The following is a 16,257-nucleotide window of genomic DNA, read 5'->3' as shown; positions in this document are numbered from 1 at the left end:
TTTAGAATTTAGTTCTTATGTAAAATTAGTTCGTAATAGGCAGCATAGACGTGTTTTGTCAAATTTTAGAAGTGGCTGTTTACCACTGGCAGTTGAAACGGGTAGATACACCAAGCCAAAAATTCCTTTAAATGAGCGTACTTGTATATATTGTACAGATAATTGTGTTGAGGATGAAAAACATTTTTTGTTAGGGTGCGATTTTTATGCAGATTTAAGATATGATTTAATGAAGAAATCTGGTGATATTTGTGAGACTTTTAACGATCTTGATTTACAGGACAAATTTATTTTCTTAATGTCAAATGATGCAATTCAACCATTTTTAGCAAAAACTTTATATCACATGTTTTATCGAAGGAGGTATTGTGTGTAATAATATTTTAGTACATTAGTTTTAATTGTTTTATAATATGTGTTATATTTTTAAAGTGTCTCATAAGTCAGTTATTTGGCTGGGTACCAATATTCTAATTGTAATATTTAATTTTTAATTGCATATTATGTAATTATGTATTCATTGTGTTTTATATTGGTATGTGACACTATAATAAATTATTCTGATTCTGATTCTGATTAATAATTTGTGCGGAAGACATTGATCCACCTGATCTATGTTGTCTAATTAATTCCATATTCATATATTTTAAATGGAGATGTAGGTATATGTCAACAAGACAGCAACCCAACAACAAAGATAACCAAAAGTTATCTACAGACTTCAACAAAAGACAGCTGTGTAAACAGTGTCCTAATTAAAAGTAATAAATAAAGATGAATAAGGCCAATTTATATAACCAAACAATTCTCCAACTAACCAAAAATGTTCAGATAAGACTTACAACAACTTCGGAAGAGGTTCCTAATTTAGGATGTGGAAATTGTTTAATTAGCAAAAAACAGCAATATGTAGAGTTATTGCTATGGAAAAGGATCAGATGAAATACTACTATGTCAATTTAAGATTGATATCATTACCTGTTTACCTCGATGATAAACTTATGAAATTTAGATAAATCTAATTAAATGACATTTTATTTTATTTGACTGAAGCAAACATTTTTTTAAAAGCCGTTAAATCTCAACAAAATACTGGAAGTTGATTTGAGAATGGAAAAAGATTTACATAAGAGGTGCATAGAATCAGCCTTCCATTTGGAATCATACTCTTATGACATCAGATGAACTATTTTCAAATTACCGACTTTTGACTCTTAGAGTATATAATTTTTCTACAAGGTCACCTACTCTGTGGTAAGACATTCTGGTACTCAGTCAAGTAAGAGCCACTAAAAAGAAGTAAAATCAAGCTGACAATCAGTTCAATTTGGAGAAAAAAGTAACTGTTTTATGGTAAAACAGTTATGTCCTATCACAAAGTAGGTTTTCTGTAAAAAAATTATATATGCCGGAAAAGTAAAAAGTCTGTAATTAAGATAGTCTTTTCGACATTGATTAGAGGAACAGACATCAATTAGAGACCCGATCTCGATCTAAGTCCTTCATTTATATAATCAAAGCATTGCAATTTGGATTGAATTGATTGTGCAAATTGAGTAGAGAGATTTCAAAATCAACTGTTGTACCAATTTAATGTCAAATACTGTAACTCATTGTTGAAAGTGGTCATGGGGTCTGTGCAACCAAAATGGTTGGAACAATTTTACAATCTTGCATTACACTGATTATATATTAAAGTTTTAAAGATAAATTTAGGAGGATTTTGCAGTAATTTTGATTTTGATTTATGCAAATTTTGTATTGGTTTAGTTTTTTTTTATTGAGGTAAATTCTCAATAAGGCAGGGTAAATTTGATTCAATTAGGGCATATATGACAGGCAGAGGTATACTCCCTCTTAAATTACCCCTTTGGATTCTGAAAATTTCAATTCCATCTAATAGCTGTTGTGAATATTTATTTGTCTTAACTCAGTTATAACAAAAAAAAAGCAAACAAAAGAAAGATTACTCTCCTAAATCATTTGATATTCATATATTCCATTCTCAATTTTATATACTGTAAATTCAGAAATTATTGTGTGTATTTATTAATTATTGCCATTTCAGGAAAATCTGCATACAGATTTCTGTATCAGATATCAGAATGCGAGTTTTTATAATTGCGATACTCATCCAGTCGCATTATTCACATTAATAAAAACCTCGCAATAATTTCTGAATTTACAGTGTTCAATGATTTCACAGTCAATTTTTAAATGGAGGAATTAAATTTAATGATTTTGTTATGAAACATCATGAAACTGGAATATGTGTCTATAGGACACCATGCCCAGGTCGCTCTTATCATATATTCATGTTCAGTGAACCAAGAAATCAGGGTCAAAATCATAATTTAGCATACAATTTAAAAGTTTATCTCGTGATGAACATTGGAACTCAGTTTCAAGTTGGTGTAACCACAATTTATGGTCAACTACCTTAACCATAAATTTAACCTGAGAAAATATTAGTCTCACACTCATATTTCTATGTTCATTGGACTCTGAAATGGGAGTCAAAACCATTTGACATTTCATTTTAAAAGTCCACATTATAATGAGCATATGTATTCAATTTACATGTTGATGTTAACATATGCAAAACTAAATAGTAAACTATCTCAACAAAAACAGAGGGACTAATGGACAGACGTTAAGGTAGAGACTAATAGATAAATAGGTGAAGGGTTAGTCACACTCAGATCAGAAAACATCATGACTTTCTCTTTCTATTGTAGGCCTGCACATAAAAAATGACACTAATATTACAACCAAATTGTACAAGTCTATGACTTAGATGAATTTTAGAGATAACTGCTTAATAAAACCTTCTTAAACACTTTTGATTCTAATGTTTGAATTGTATAAGAGAGTTGAAACTGAATTAGTTGAAAATGGAGTACCAGAAATACCATCACTACAATAAACTTAACTATTTTCATTTTGGCGTAGTTCATGTCTTAGATGAAGATTTCCCTGCTGTTTGATTTACATGTATGTAATGCTAAATGACCTTTTTTAAAATGCATTTTTTCACTGTACTTTAAGAATTATATAATACAACACTACATTGCCTTGTTATTATACCAGAAACAATGACAAAAGTTGCCATCAACAATTAGCTTACCAGCTCAGTTTTGAAAAATAAATTAAAGAAATAAAGAATCTCAGAATGTTTTTACCATAAACTAATGCTTTGATGATTTTATTTTGCTTTCTAGGTTCATCTTTGACCATGAAGTTGAATATGTTGATCAGAACCCAAACACTGATGCTGAATGGAAGTGTCTGCACGAAATGTGGTAAACTTCTTACCTTCAGTGTCCAGAGATTTAAATCATTACCAGCTGTACATTTTATAGCTGGATTTCACACACAGGTTTCAGAAACCAAATATGCAAAAGAGAATATAGAGAAGAAAGCTGAAACAAGAAAAAAGAAACCCAATGCAAACAAAGTATACAGTTTCATTGATGAAGAAAGAGCAGGTAAAAGTACTTAATAAAGTTATGTGCGTGAGATATTTTTATGATTTATTCAGAATACCATTAAAATTTTTAGTTTGTTTGACAAGATTTCAAGAAATTTTGTGTGTCTTTTTCAATAGAATAATCAATTTCATATAAGGCACAGCACTAATCAGATATATTTAGATTTAAATAGATACTTTCAATTAGATGACAGTTGTCACTTAACCCGAATGACTCAACCCCTGAAAAACTGTTTTGAATCACTTATCTAAGCTTGAATGTTTTATATTATGTACATCTTTTATACAGTTTCAAGTCAAAACTTTAATTATCAGATATGAACAATTTGTCTATATATACAAGTGGAACCATCTATTTCATTTTCCAAAATTTTAAAAATCTTCATAGTGGAAAACAAGTTTGGAATCTAAAATATTTGCATATAATAGAAAAAAAACAGCTATGAGGTATCCATCCATATCACATGATCACACATCATCAATACATGCACAGCAAAAAACACAAAAAGCAAAGGAACAGAGCTTTTATTGCTGTTCTTCATCTCAAAGTCACAGTGAGGCCTTCAACACATAGCAAAAAAACTCTCACCTCACCACAAGTTTAAGATGGCCCCTAGCACCAGTTTTAGCGGTATATAACACAGATAAATAAAAGGAAATAAGAAAGAAAAGAAAAAGATATTAAACTTTTATTCTTTCAGCAATCTTATGGATTTAGATTTATATTCAAGAAGTTGCAGATTGTATTTTTTCGTATTGGCACTCTAACTAAAGTTTTACCTCATCCAAATTTTTTGAAACTCATACACAAAGCTAAAAACCAAAACTCACAGACAGAGTTAGAATTTTGGCAGTGAGTCACTTATTGTTCTAGAGTTGTGCCCCTTTATAACTTGGAAAATTGCAAATTTATTGGTTTTCACACTCTTAACTTAAGTTTGTTTCATCCAAATTTTACGAAACTCATACACAATGCTAAGAACCATAACATGCAGACAGAGTTTGAATTTGTGCAGTAAGTCATTTACCGTTCTAGAGTAATGCCCCTTTTTAACTTGGAAAATTGCAAAGCTTGAGCGGGGACATTCATGTCCTGAGACACATTCTTCTTTTATTTTTGATTAGAATTATGAGTTCAATTAACTTTTGACTGCATATATTTAATTGTTTTAGGACAAATTGCAAATGCCATTCTGAAGAACAGAAAATATAGAGATGGTATCCTCATCGAAACAGATGCAGGTAATTCATCAATTAGACTTAGTCTTAAATTGTGCAAACCTTGAAAAAGATTTGGATAAAATAATTGCTTTAAAAACATTACCAAATAAACTTTAATGTATTTAAAAATCCTAAATGCAAAAGGATAACACAAAATAATGCACCATTCAAATTCTTTATATTTTACAGGGTATTGATGATAAATGATCATCAGATCTTGACTTCAGAAAATATTTTTATATTAGTTGAAAGTTCCAGGACTAATGAGATCTGAACTTCCTGCTCCACTGACCTCACCTGTCATGGTACTTCTGTTTAAGGTTGTACAGAAACATTTCTAGTGATGAAGCATCACACAAGAGAAGATAAATGGAAGTCTTGTGTCTAACCATTAGACATTACAAAATTCATAAATCATCAGTACATATAATTTCTCTAATTCTTTCAATAGGGACTTGATATGTAAGATGTAAATGAAACATATTTTTTCCTGTGCAAAGGATACACAATACTGTTACGGATAGAAATGGACATTGAAAAAATGTCTTGGTAGAAATACAGCAATGAAAACTAAAGTAAAAGGAACACAAACACATCTTGATAAAACCAGGAGTGAACTCAGGTTCTCTGAACCTCTTGATGTATTTTGAATTTTTTTGTGTGTTATTTGGTTGGGCTCATTGACATATATCCAAAATCACCTAGGACATAGATGAATATTCAAATTATATCAATCCTTTTGACTCTCTAATATGATTGAATTCTTATGTTTAATATTGTATTTCCTTTGTCTGAAGGTCAGGGAATATTAACCAAAGCTTTAATGGAGAATGGCAAGACAATAAAAAAATATATTGCTGTTGAAAGAAATATGGATTATCTAAAAGCATTAGAGGTAAGAAAAACATATGAAGATTGAATAAAGGAGAGGTGGGGTATACCTCAATGAGACAGCTTCCCAACAACACAAAAAGCCAAAAGACATCTAGCCTTAACATACAGTCTTCAACATTAGTCAAGTCACTATGCTTCAATTTGTGACTTGATTTGATAACTACAGGTAGAGTTTATAGTTGGAATGAATAAAGGGTGACAATACCTCTTGCAAAATGGTTAGTTGTTTATCTCCTTCCCATCAGAGGTTATATGGTAGAATGCATTTTTAATAAAAAAAATTTGTCAGGATGACAATTAACATTCGTTTCCACAAACAAACAATCAAACAAAAACCTCTGACTGTAAATAAAGTTCATCAGCTTACCCTTATGTTTTTATTAACATTTTTTGGGAAGATGTGAGTATAAATTCTATCTATCCATTATATATATTGATAAGTATAATCTGCTCTTTTCTCAATCACATCATCAATTATGATAAAGATGCCTTAATTTCTTTTGGATTCTTTATACATGTACTAATCAACATATCATGAAAACAAGAACGTTTGAAAAAGAAGGCTTGTTAATATAGATACCTCACAAATCTTCATGACAAACGCTTGGCAGAATCCTTTTGCATGTAGTTTAATTTCTTAAAATATTGTGGTTATTCTTAAAGAAGTCTACTGATTGATCATTCATTAATAAAAGAACTGATATTTTGTAGGATTTACAAAAGAAGTTGGGGAAAAAATCATTTTTGGTAAAGACAGGGAATCTTTCACATTTTAAATATGCCTACAAATATGGTGGATTACAAGGAAATATAAATTTAACAGATATTGTCTCCTTAGGTATTTATTTTAAGATTTTTTGTAATGGTATTATTGAAAAAAGAAAAGTTATATTGAACTGAAGTACTTTAGAAGGCAAATCTTGGATTTTAATAATTTAACTTTTTTAATGATTTAGAGAATAAATCTTAGATTTACATCCATAAATACTCATGTACATAAGGTGATAGTTTCTTCAATGGAAAAGAAAGGATATAGTGGGTCAATTCATGACAAAAGTCCCTGAAAAGGCACAAGAAAAAAGCAAAAGCAAAGTAACAGTGCTGTTATTGCTGTTCATCAACCACTTCATTAAGTGAGATGCAATATTTCTCAACGCAATGTAGTTTGATTTTCAAATACATTAATTCTTTAACTTTTGAGATTGTAGAAAATTCATATAGCACAAGATGCATTTGGAGAATTTTATTGGACGCTGAGGCTATTTTAAGAATATTGATGTGACGTAAGGACACAGTTATGAATAATGCACAAATTTTGAACAATAATTGCAGATTTTAAATAATTCCACCTGCATTTCCCTTTAAGATTTTATAGTTTACTGTGTTTTGAAAAGTTATATTTAACAAAATCTATAACCTGTTAATTTCTTCTTAGTTTAATTTCACTTTCCTACTTTTTTAAATATGTAGAATTCAAAATGGGAAGGTACATAAAAAACAGAAAAGAATACACTAAAAGGCTATTGATGACATTTGAAAACAATTAAAATCAAAGGGTTTGTTTTTTTTTATCAACTAAAATTCACTTTCATTATATAGATACAATTGAAAATAGTTTTAGTGTCCAAATTATTTTCATATTTGAGTGAAATTAGAAACCAATGTATCCCAATAAATAATGTTCATATTGGTAGGTTGATTAATTTATGTATTTATTTGGAAGTAAAAGTATGATAAAAAAGAATAACTGCTCTATCGTCCAAAAAAAAATTACTACATTGTCTGTTTCATATATAGATTGAACATTTTAATTATTTATAATTACTCTTGTAGAGAATAAGAAACAAAATGTGACATTTGTTGGAAAGATGTCTGAAGGCATTGAAAGTAGCATGGTATTTCACATGTTAGAAGAGCTTGCAGAGAAAGAAGGAGTGTTCAGTAATATAAACCCTGAGTATTTCTTCTTTGTATCACCAGCTATGTGCAGGGTAATACATGTATATATTGTTTACACAGTATTAAGGAACATGATTTTTTTTATTCCAGGAAACATTTACTTTTATTTTTTTTTTTATGTTTTGTCATTTAGAGAAGATTGCATTTTAGCTTTGAGCAAATCTCTAAGATATTCTGTGTGTTTCTCTTAAAATATTACCTATATTTTTCAATCCTCTTGCAATTTCTAGATGTTGTTTTCTTTTAATTTGAAATTGTACATACCTGCCAACTTTTGAAAATCCCCATGGGGGTTTTAGTGCGCGACATCAATTTCAAAGGTTACACTTCTTTGCGACGTTTTTTGCGCGTGCTGTTTTGTGGTCTAGAAAAAGTGTCATATTTGTATTATGAGCTTACAAGCCTTTTTCTTCTGTTTACCTGCATGATTCTAGTTATTATATCAGTAGAAAAGATGAACGTGTAGCTGGAATACCAGGATTTATTTTCTTGTGTAAGAATATTAAATGATTGTTGACTTTTCCATTTTATTTTTTTTTTTAAATTATGCACAAAGAAGGACATTTATTTGGTCCTTGTGAAAAATAAAGAATAGAACATTGTACTTTAAATGATTTGGTAATTTAATTTAATACAAAAATGACAACTGTAGTATATGATATGTTACAGCAAGTGTAATGTCAATAAGTTAGTGAATAAACTACTATTTATTATCTTTATGGTAGTACTGCATCATTGAATTTTGTCAATCAGCCATGCTTTTATTCTTAAGCTGTGTAAGAACCTCCTTGCAGATGAAAATTCACCTGCCGTGTTCACGATTTTACAATTCTGACTAACACACAGAGGAATACAACACAAGTTCAAAATCTAGCATGTCCCAATAATCTTGACAGAAAACTTTTTTGATTGGCTTATTAATTTAATCATGTGAAACACAGACTTTGATTGGCTGATCACGATTGTCTTCCCTTGGGAACAGTTCAAAATCGGGAACAATCATATTTTTCGTGTAGATTTTCACAAAATCGAATTTTAGAGGTTTTTTCACGATCACGATCGTGCAATCCTGACAAGGGGTCAAAATCGTGTAGTACACGCCTAAATAGTGAAAGTTGGCAGGTATGAATGTATCTTTAAATCCCGAACCAGTATACTGTTACTTTATAGGATAAACATTAGTTTCCATAAAGTAACATTTTTTACTTTGGTCGTCTCAATTTACAGCCATATAGAAGCTCTGCTAAGAAGTAGTGCTATGATCATTGCATTAGCATTGATCATATACAACTATAGCCTTTGTATGAGGTCAATACGAGGTTATATCGACCTAAGAGAAGCATATAGACTGAGGACGAATGCTTCTCTAGGTCGATATAACATCATATTGACCTCACCCAAAGGCTACAATTGTTATGTTATTAATCAACAACTATTGCATGAAGAATGTAGAATTGGAGATTTCTAGAATGTATTTTTAGTAACATGCTGTATGCCCTGTGCAATATGCTGTTTTTGACCTAGGAAAAGCTGAACAAAACAGTATTGGAGTGCAAACTGAGCAAATACAAATTTATATGTGATCAAGTTTTAACTAATCACAAATCCCTAAAAATATTCGGTTTATAATATTATACACCTATTGACTGGTTATGAGGGTAATAGCAAGTTTGTTATCCCTGAGGTACCAACTATTGCTCGAGGCGAAGCCGAGGGCAATAGTTAGTATCAAAGGGACAATAAACTTGCTATTACACTCATTACCAGTCATTAAGTGTTTTATTATACCGAACAAAAAAACTTTCTAAAAAAGTTTACATTCACCATGTGGAAAAAAACCAAATAGTCACTTAAACATGCACAAGAGGAACTATTTGGTTCCTTTTGACTGTGTGGTATTTGTACATATTTAATTTACTGTAATCAAGACCAGGAATCCATGTGTAATAATTCCTGTGCATAAAATAAACGCTAGCTAAAATATATTACCATACACCAAAGCAATCACAGATTATGAAGGCGACGAAAGTCCCATACAATACATTTGTTATGTTTTAGATCTTAAAATATGTCGCATAGTTTTTCTTTTTCTTTTTTAATTGCCTCTGGTAAGTATTTCATTAATTTGAAATTAGGATGACAGACACATACAGATTATACCGTTTACGATATTTCAGAGTTTAACGCGTTGCCAAGCGCTCAAATCCAAGCAGAATAGTCAATGACGTCATTGCTGTCCAATGAAAAATTAGTATGAAAAAATCCAGTAAATATGTTGATAAAACTATTAACCGGGGTAATAGTCATTGAAACTATTAACTGGCAAATAGTCTGTGGAATGAAATAGCACAAATATTTCATTCTTTTTTTTATAGAAAAAACATACTGAGGTATAATAATAATGAATATTATACAATTACTGTTTTTTGATGAGGTAAATATGTGGTTTTTCAAAAGTCAAAACAAAAGACTAATTGTTTTATTCTGTATTCTGAGAGAGAAAATGCATGTCATAACAATTAGTTACCAAAACCAATTGTACATTGTACGATTTTACTACATGTATAATTATGCACGTAAAATCATGCGACACTTTGCAGGGTGATTATACTTTTTCCTCAGATGAATATGCTGTTTTATTCAAAATCCAATTCATATAGAAAAACCTATCAAAGTTCTATCGATATGGAAAAAACTGTATTATTTTTGCAAGAAGAATTGCATTTTCAATCAAGCTTGTAAATTATTTAAGGAAAATCATAATATGGCATATAATTTTTTACTATTGTTTTATTTTTGTAGAGACTTCGTAGTGTTGAATTTAGAGGAAGTAGTTTAAGATATTTCCTTCCATTTCCTATGATGATGCATCAGCTTTTTAAAATAAAATATATCGATAAGGTGAGTGTTGTGTCATTCAAAATGAACAGAAACTATATTGGGCAGAATTTACTGCTTTCAAAAAAAGTTAAGCTGATCTGATTTATTTGTGCTATTTGAAAAAGAAAAAATGTATGTACATGGACATAAGAATTCTTCATTTGTGATTTTTATGTCGAGCCTGCGACTTCTGTCGCAGAAAGCTCGACATAGGGATAGTGATCCGGTGGCGCCAGGCCAGGCGGCGTTAACTAACTACTTTAAAGCTTTATATATTAGAAGGTGGATGACCTGTATGCTTCATATTTTGTATATAGATGCCTTATATTATGAAGTTTCCGTCTGTCATATGTCCATTGTCCTTGACCTCATTTTCATGGTTCAGTGACTACTTGAAAAAAAAGTTAAGATTTTTTGTAATGTTAATTTCTCTCTTATTATGAGTAATAGGATAACTATATTTGGTATGTGTGTACCTTGCAAGGTCCTTGTGCCTGTCAGACAGTTTTCATCTGACCTTGACCTCATTTCATGGATCAGTGATCAAGGTTAAGTTTTTGTGGTCAAGTAGATATCTCAGATACGATAACCAATAGGCCTACTATATTTGGTGTATGGAATGATTGTAAGGTGTACATGTCCAACTGGCAGGTTTCATCTGACCTTGACCCCATTTTCATTGTTCAGTGGTTAAAAGTTTTGTGTTTTGGTCTTTTTTTCAAACACTATATGCAATAGGTCAGCTTTATTTGGTGTATGGAAATATTTTATTATGTACATGTCAGTCTGGCAGGTTTTATTTGACCTTGACCTCATTTTCAGGTTTCATTGCTCAGTGTTTGGTTTTTATGTTTTGGTCTGTTTTTCTTAAACTATAAGCAATAGGTCAACTATATTAGGTGCATGGAATGATTGTAAGGTGTATATGTCTCTCTGACAGGTATCATCTGACCTTGACCTCATTTTCATGGTTCATTGGTCAATGTTAAGTTTTCATGGTTAAGTATTTTTCTTAGATACTATAAGCAATAGGTCAACTATATTTAATGCATAGATTGATTGTAAGGTGTACATGTCTGTCTGGCATGGTTAATCTGACCTTGACCTCATTTTCATGATTCATTAGTCAATGTTAAGTTTTCCTGGTTAAGTTCGTTTCTAAGAAACTATAAGCAATAGGTCAACTATATTTGGTGTATGGAATGATTGTAAGGTGTACATGTATTTCCGGTTTGGTTTATCTGACCTTGACCTCATTTTCTTGGATCATGTTAAGTTTATGTGATACTTGTAGTAGTAAAGCTTTATATTTAGGACTATCAACATAAAATCAATTGTCAGTTAAGCAGGCGAGACATTTCAGCATGTGCACTCTTGTTTTTAATATATATTATATATAAATCCACATTTAAAAAGAAGATATTGTGGGGTCAATTCTGACAAGATTTTAATCAACTTGGTACTACTAGAAAAAGCAATGTCACATATTTATTTGTATATGGATAAAATTTTGTTTTTTCTTTTCTGATAGTTTAAAACATTTTTAAATTTTTTTTATTTTATTCATTGTCAGGAAATATGCTATATTTTTAACTAAAATAAATTCTTGAATTATTATCTGTGTGTTTACATCAGGAGAAAACAAAAACTGCTGAAGACAAAACAAATGATTTTTTTACATTTTTGTATCTTTCAACACCTGGCTTGTAAAAATTCAAACACTAACTTATTACTTTTCATCTTGGGAATAACGAAAGTTGCCATTGGTTGGCTTTGAAAACAAACACAGACAATATTAATACAGGAGTCTAAACTCAAAGCTTTTGATATTAATAAATCAAATGTGTATACAATTTCTCTGATGGAGTTTCAAAAAAAGTTAATAAACATATTTGAAAGTACAATTGCAACCTAAAAAGGATGAACATGACTAGATAACATATTAATATTTTAAGTGTTTTCTCGATTATAATAAAGACATAAATTTCCTTATCTATCGCCATTGATTTATCAATTAAGTAATGTAGATTCTCTTTATTTTCATACCGAAATTGAAATACAGTTCCATCTTATGTTATGATAAGTAAGCAACTAATTTGGGGACTAACTGTGCACCACTTATTGCAGACCTGTTTCTGTATTGTTATGAGTTACAATTTATGACTAAAATCAGCAAAGACCAATCGAAAAAACTTCTGATACAAAAATTTAATAACACTTTTAGATATTTGGATGATACAGGTTATGTTCTTCTCATATATTTTATGATGGTATGATACTAAACCCTTAACTGGAGGGACTGTGCTGGATTTTCATATGATGAAGACATAGTCTTTCAATCAGTTTAATTGAGGTCTGGAGCTGGCATGTCAGTAACTGCTAGTAGTCCTTTGTTAATTTATGTATCATTGTCATTTTGCTTAGTTTCTTCTGTTACCCGTTCTGACATCGGACTCTTGACTTCTATTAAACTGAGTTTTACTGTGCGTATTGCTGTGTTTTGTTTATTCTACATTGGCTAGAGGTATAGGGGAGGGTTGAGATCTTACAAAACATGTTTAACCCCGCCACATTTTTGTGCCTGTCCCAAGTCAGGAGCCTCTGGCCTTTGTTAGTCTTGTATGTTTTTTTAATTTTAGTTCATTTATATGTTTCAGAGTTTAGTGTGACGTCCATTTTCACTGAACAACATGTAGTACACATTTTTGTTTAGGGGCCAGCTGAAGCCCGCCTCTGGGTGCAGGATTTTCTCAATGTGATGAAGACCAATTGGTGGGCTTGGGCTGTTTTCTGCTCTTTGGTCTGGTTGTTGTCTCTTTGACACATTCCCCATTTCCTATCTCATTTTTAATTAAAACTGAGAGCCCAAACTAAGACCTCTTTTTTTAATGAGACATTTAATAAATTAACTTTGATTAACATTAACTTTCTTAACATATTTCTACTACACAGGTCCCATTATCATCATTAAATTTACTACCTGTCAGAAAGTTTCAAGAGGTAAGTGGAGAATTAATATATATAAGGAGATGTGGTATGATTACCAGTGAGACAAGTATCCACCAGAGAAAAAAGGAAGAGGATGTAAACAACTATAGAGCACCTTATGGCCTCCAATTATGAGCAATACCTGAACTGAATAGAAAACTATAAAAGGCCCTGTCAACTTCACTGTTTTATGCCTATTAAGACTCTCATTTTGTACATGTGCTCACATGCATATCTTACATATCCCTGCTACATTAGTTGTATGCTAGATCAAGACATTTGGAATCTGATTACAGTAGTTGTCGTCTGTTTATGTAGTTCATACGTGTTTCTCGTATTTATATAGATTAGACCGTTGGTTTTTCCGTTTGAATGGTTTTACACTAGTAATTTTTTGGGGCCCTTTATAGCTTGCTGTTCGGTGTGAGCCAATGCTCGGTGTTGAAGGCCGTACCTTGACCTATAATAGTTTACTTTTATAAATTGTAACTTGGATGGAGAGTTGTCTCATTGGCACTCATACCACATCTTCCTATATCTATTTGCCTATATTATGAATGATATTCAATATTTAATGGTATTTTTTTCTTAAAACTGTGAATTAATTAATCAGGTGAATGATTTTTTATGTACTATTAAGATAATACTATAGTTTAATGAAATAAAAACAAAATAAGTAATTTACGTTAAGAAATAATATTATAAGGGTTAGGTGAACCCAACACCTATCTATGGAACTAAAAGGTTTGGACAATAATTCCAAGATATTCTTCACTATACTTTTTTACTGTTTTAATAAACTATTAAAGCGAACAAGGAAAAAATCTTTTATAAGTGGTTGCTTGCGGTATGCTGTGGTCCACTTCTTAAAGTTGACAAAATAAATTACTATAAAAAAGCAACACACATTAATTACCTCTGAATTTCAGGTTTTTTAGTTCTACTAGTTTTAATAGCTTTGTCACCTATTTCCTGTTGACAGCACACAGATGGCAAAACTGGAAGCACTCATTTAACCTCGTACCTAAAAATAAATAGTGGTATGAATGACAATGAGACAACTATCCACCAGAGAACAAAGAACAATGATGTAATTATAGGTTTCATAACAAGTGAGAATTGGATATCACTCAAGTTATTTAATTTCAATATGATAATAAATGAGCCTTCGACGAGTTTATTATTACTATTTGAGTTAAGGATGTTTGCTACACTTGTTTTTGACTATTTGTCAGATATTCTAAATCCTCTAGTTTTATCCATGTTAGTGCCAATAAAAATTTTGCAGGCTAACACTTACTTTTTTTTCCTTATTTTATTAAATATTGTTTAAAAAGCCATTTTTGAAAATCTTACATAATCCTTGTTATTTTTTCATAGTTTTTGAAAGAAAAAAGGTGCCAATGTTAAATGTATGAAAAATCTAGAGAGAAACAGTTCCCGCCAAATTTTCAATGGCTTATATCTCGAAAACAAGCACACAGACCCATCATTTTTTCCTGCTTTTTTAGTTCCTTTATTTATATACTATCAATTTATAATAGTCTTTTAAAAAGCTTGTTATTTTAAAACAGAGCAGCGAACTTCCTTAAATAACGAAAGTTGATATCAAGCGATATCCAATTCTCATGAGATGTTAAATCTATTTCTGTAATGGTCAACACTCCTTTTCTGTTAAATTAAAAATTTCGTGAATCGTTAATCAAGTATTTTGCACATACCAGTATGACATCATATATCCTGTTCCAGCGTCAAACTTTTACATCAGACATTTTAAAACTTTATGTACGCTTCAGAATGTAATAAAATTTGACAAAAAGAAGATTTTCAGGTGAAAAATGTGAGTGTTTTGTATATTATTGAAGAAATCACATATTTCCATTGCCATGGATGAAATGTACCTTGTCTCAACCTTTGACCTAATGAATAGCAAATGGAAATTTCATAATATCGTCTCATGATGCTGTATAGGCCAATAAAATTCACGCAGTTTTCGTATTACTTTTTTGTATCACACTCTGTGCAGTGTGATACAAGAAATATCTCTTCATGCAAGAAATCGATAACAGGCCACAACCATAAGAAGTCAACTATATCTCATCAAACAGCCTTCCACAATGAGTAAAACTCATACTCTATAGTAAGCTATAGCCTATAAAAGGCCCAGGCATGACAATGTGTGAAACGATTCAAACAAGAAAACAAACAACCTGATTTATACTTAAACAAAAAGTGAAAATCAAATATGAAAATCAGATACTAATGACAAAAAGTGAAAATCAAATATGACAATCAGATACCAACGACAAAAAGTGAAAATCAAATATGACAATCAGATACCAATGACAAAAAGTGAAAATCAAATATGACAATCAGATACCAATGACAGAAAGTGAAAATCAAATATGACAATCAGATACCAATGACAAAAAAAAAAATGAAAAACAGACTCTGACTTAGAACAGACATATAAAATATTTTTAGTACATTTTATGATGAAAATAACTGCTAAAATAATATATAAGATCTTAATTATTGACACATGTCAACTTTTCAGACCTTGGTGGTCTACCTCCTTTTTGAGTGGGAGATTTGCCTTTGACTTTAGTTATGTGATTATTTTGTATGATATGTATCTTACTTTTTTAAAAATAATCTTGCTATTAACACTTCAAATATCATCTTCCAAATCATTACAGAACCAATAAACTTAAAAAACATCTAGTAAAGTTACTTCTATCTTGTGAAGACAAAAAACTTCTTTCCTTTAAAGACAAAAAGCAGTCCCGGATTTTTAAAAATTACTAGATTGAGGGAAAAAACCT

General features: G+C 30.7%; 1 protein-coding gene across 2 annotated transcripts in view; it reads left to right on the top strand.

Moving 5' to 3' along the window:
- Positions 1-16,257, top strand: part of LOC127738314 (uncharacterized) — a 94,579-nt gene that overhangs the window by 5,588 nt on the left and 72,734 nt on the right. For both annotated transcript variants that reach the window (XR_007999986.1, XM_052249516.1), the window contains exons 2-8: positions 3,222-3,488; positions 4,664-4,732; positions 5,509-5,606; positions 6,317-6,443; positions 7,439-7,596; positions 10,367-10,465; positions 13,397-13,444. Coding sequence is in view for 1 of the 2 variants with exons in the window: in XM_052249516.1 (XP_052105476.1) it covers positions 3,222-3,488; positions 4,664-4,732; positions 5,509-5,606; positions 6,317-6,443; positions 7,439-7,596; positions 10,367-10,465; positions 13,397-13,444 (866 nt within the window). In the remaining variant the exon portion in view is untranslated. The remainder of the gene's footprint in view (positions 1-3,221; positions 3,489-4,663; positions 4,733-5,508; positions 5,607-6,316; positions 6,444-7,438; positions 7,597-10,366; positions 10,466-13,396; positions 13,445-16,257) is intronic.

Source organism: Mytilus californianus, unplaced genomic scaffold, assembly GCF_021869535.1.
Source record: "Mytilus californianus isolate M0D057914Y unplaced genomic scaffold, xbMytCali1.0.p SCAF_4, whole genome shotgun sequence".
NCBI classification, from domain to species: Eukaryota; Metazoa; Mollusca; class Bivalvia; order Mytilida; family Mytilidae; genus Mytilus; species Mytilus californianus.
This window is presented reverse-complemented; position numbering and strand designations above follow the sequence as displayed.